The 3688-nt window shown below is 42.5% G+C and overlaps 1 protein-coding gene across 1 annotated transcript; it reads right to left on the reverse strand.

Annotated features, from left to right (window-relative positions):
- Positions 1-2699: 2699 nt before the first annotated feature.
- LOC139475618 (LIM/homeobox protein Awh-like) lies at positions 2700-3362 on the reverse strand. Its single transcript, XM_071258805.1, has one exon. It carries the CDS (start codon positions 3360-3362, stop codon positions 2700-2702), a length of 663 nt encoding a protein of 220 aa, XP_071114906.1.
- Positions 3363-3688: the final 326 nt, after the last annotated feature.

Consider the following 3688-nt stretch of genomic DNA (forward strand, 5'->3'; position numbering starts at 1 on the left):
GGTTGCTTGATCATCAAAACTATTTCTATGTACAAGGTGTTAAACCGACCAAAGTGCTGCCCCAAATGGCTTTCACTTGAAATTATCTGTGGCTCATAGAGCATAACTGTTGATATTAAAGAACTTTACGTCTCTCGGTGGAAGGCCATGAGTAGTGCTGTTTACTTGATGGTTGTTGATATTTTTTTTAAACATCCAAAAATTACACAGCATCTTATTGTCATGACTTAATGGGTGTGTATACACAATGTCCTCCATCAATGGTGAATTCATACGGCCGTAGTAGTGACACGTGTCCATTTGTTGTATCAAGGTAATGAAATGAGACCGTTAATAACTCATGGACGTCAAATAAACCCTACTGCGTGCCCGAACATTGCCCTACCCCACCATTGCCAGAAATCGAGGCAGTGCGCAGCGCTGACGGCACAAGCTGCACGTCCAGCAAGAAACGTAACCGTTGGTCAGATGTAACCTGAACGTTCATTGGTCTCGCTGGAAGCAGGACTCTGCCTGATTCGTTGGTTTTGATAGCACCTATCGTGAAGCCGCCCTATGTATTAAAGAATTGACTTTCGCTTTGTGTGAGATCATTCGAGTAAGAACCTTCATTGAGTGAGGGCCAAACTGTATGAACGTCGGAGCTTACGAAAATAGATTCTTATAATTATATATCAATTCCTCGAAGGATGTAGATCTAGATCTATGCACAATTTTACTTAGTACGTGTGACTTCATGTTTACACTGACAGCCATACAACAACCAGCTGTATCCATTCGTGTTATTCCGGGACAAGCCGAATAGCGACTCGTGCCCCGCTCATGGTCATTTTGGCGACTGGGTTCAGTCTTAGCGCAAACGGGCATACCTAAAACAACTGTCAACTCGTTGCGTAATGGTTAACATGTATTTCCCCATATATTATATATATTTCAGATGCAATTTCAAGCATATCGGGACGTGCGGAATTATACAGTATGATTGAACACATGTAACTGTGTCTTTGGTATATTTTTAGATGCAAGACATATGTAAAATCAAAAATTATTTCTGAGGGATTCTTTGACGAAGAACTTGAAATCATGCGCGCATTCTGATTGGTTTGTTGTAATTTCGCACATAACATTCATCGATAGGGGGACGAGTCTTCTTGCAGGTTACGGAAAGGGACAAGTGGTGACGAATGCAGCTGTATCGCGGAATAAAGTAGTTCCTCAAAGTGAGTGAGTGAATAGTTATAGTCACACTGGCAATATTTTAGCCGTATCGAGACTAGATCAAGTTATACAGTAATAATACGTACTTTTAGGTTATAAAACCTGTCGACAAAGGATAGTAAAACAAGTAGATTATCACAGATTTATATTTTAAAACTAGTATGGAACTATAGAAGGATATCACTGTAAATAACAATACATTACAAAAAGCGGGCTAGAGATAGTTCCTCTCAAGGAGAGGTTACAAGAGCGTATGTATGCTTACATTGTTCTACAGTGACATCTTTTGTAGTTTGTTCACAACAAATATATTCCAATAATATCATTAGATGAGAAAGGTATGTTACGAACTATCCTGAGTAAGTAAGTCACAATGACAGCGCGTCGTAATACATTCACATCAAGTATAAGACGTCAAAATGGCCGAAGTTGTTAACGAACCTGTGTCAATTACAAGTGTCAGTCATCATTCATCAACTGGCCGATCATTGAAAGGTGATTACAAAGAGGTGTAAAATAAATGCTATGTTAAATTCATGGATTGCTGTAGACCATCGCTGTCACAAGATACGGATCAGGTAGGTACGACGATAGCTGGGATGTGCATTTCTTCGGTTTTGTTCACAAGGTTGGTTGGTTGGTTGGCTGGTTGGTTGGTTGGTTGGTTGGCTGGTTGGTTGGTTGGTTGGTTGGTTGGTTGGTTGTTCACTAGGATAGGCCGTTGCGAGGATATTCGTGATAAATCATGCAGTCAAACTCGCTGACATTTGACTGTATGCTAAAACACTGAGTTGAAAATTAAAGAGTTTAAATTATCAGAAACAACGTTTCTTTGTGTATTCGTGTGAGGGGTTTTCCCCGAGTTTTCCCCGGGAATGTAGAAGTAGTCCGTCAGTGTTTACGTCACTTCAAGCAAACAATCTCGTGAAAAACGTATGAACGTCAAACTGTGTCGTTCATACCTTAAGAACGTCAGTTTCGCGATCATTTGGCTGGCCTCTCGTTCAATGGAAAAGCCGTATATCGTGTAAACTTCACATTTAAAAAATGTCCACAGGTGATGGTGGAATCGTATTAATCATCATACCTGTCGCATGCTAGTCGTAAAGCTGGTTCTGATAATTAACGAGTGGAGATACTCTATTGACGGAAAATATGTGAAGCGAGCGGCTCCTACACTTGATGTAAAGCGTGCAACCATTGCGATCGCCTGTCCGACAAATGAATAATGTTGACCATTCATGTTGGATTTATTCATATATTTATAGAAATAAATATACATATCTGCATTCGTGTTTACACAACATGTCTCATCCAACTACAAGTCGCCATTCCGAACAACGAAACTTTGACTCAGTAACTGATAAGCATATGCACAAAGACTTCATGGATATTTATCCATTTCAGCCAGAGACAGAAATCTGTACAAACATTGATATAGATTTAACTAGCACTTTAATATCAGGACAGAAAAAGATAGTTCAATGCATGGCTCTCTTGAGCTTGGCACGTGCATTCTGGAACCACACTTGGGCAACTCTTCTTGGAAGACCCGCCTCTTCTGCGATCATCCCGAGGTCATTTCCGGTTGGGTTGGTGTCAATGTCGAAGTACTTCTGTAAAACAGCTACCTGGTCCTCGTTGAAGGCTGTTCGGAATCTCTTTGATTTGGGTCGGCAGGTGACACTCTCGTCGTCGGGGTTGAGGACGTGGACTCGGCAAAGTACACGGCCGTCGTGGATGGCGAAGTCTTCTCCTGTGGACAACTGTCTTTGACACATGCTGCATGAGAAACATGCAAGGTGGTACATGTTCTCTCCGGCCGATCTGACCCAATCTCCGGACTCGATGTTACGTAGACAGGAGCTACACTTGGTCTCATGGACGCGGGCGAAGTCTCTCTGGCAGAATATGTTACCGTCCTTGACGAAACAAGAAGAATGTCCACCAAGCGTCACCTGACACACACAGCAACGCAGACAGTGCTCGTGCCACACATGATCCCCAGCACGTAGATAGTACTGGTCAGTGATCACGTCACAACACGTGAAACACAAGGGGTCAGCGATGTTGAAACTAAGAGCGATGAAGTCTGCGGACTCTTCCAAGTCCGAGGAGAGGAGGTCATATGACATATCCGACATTGTAAAGGTATCCAGGAGGAGCTAGAGGAAGACTTGTGACGACGATAACGTGACGTGATGCTGAAATGTATGATGGAAAATGGTAAGCAGCCATTATTATATGCTAAGTTGACAGTTCAGAGTGAACGCGTATGCTTTGGTGACGCGTGATGACCGCTTTGACACGCTGTGACGTCACAGCGCGTGACACAGCAACACTTGCTGAGTGATAAGTATTCACATTGTTTTCCCCTGATGGTTAATTGATCACTTGACGATGAAGTGATTTTAAGCTTAGAACTTTCCAGGCTTGGAAGGTGCAGTCAGCCGCATCATAGCCAGCTAAC

The sequence above is a fragment of the Haliotis cracherodii genome, unplaced genomic scaffold (assembly GCF_022045235.1).
Source record: "Haliotis cracherodii isolate W230 unplaced genomic scaffold, xgHalCrac1.p SCAF_3, whole genome shotgun sequence".
NCBI classification, from domain to species: domain Eukaryota; kingdom Metazoa; phylum Mollusca; class Gastropoda; order Lepetellida; family Haliotidae; genus Haliotis; species Haliotis cracherodii.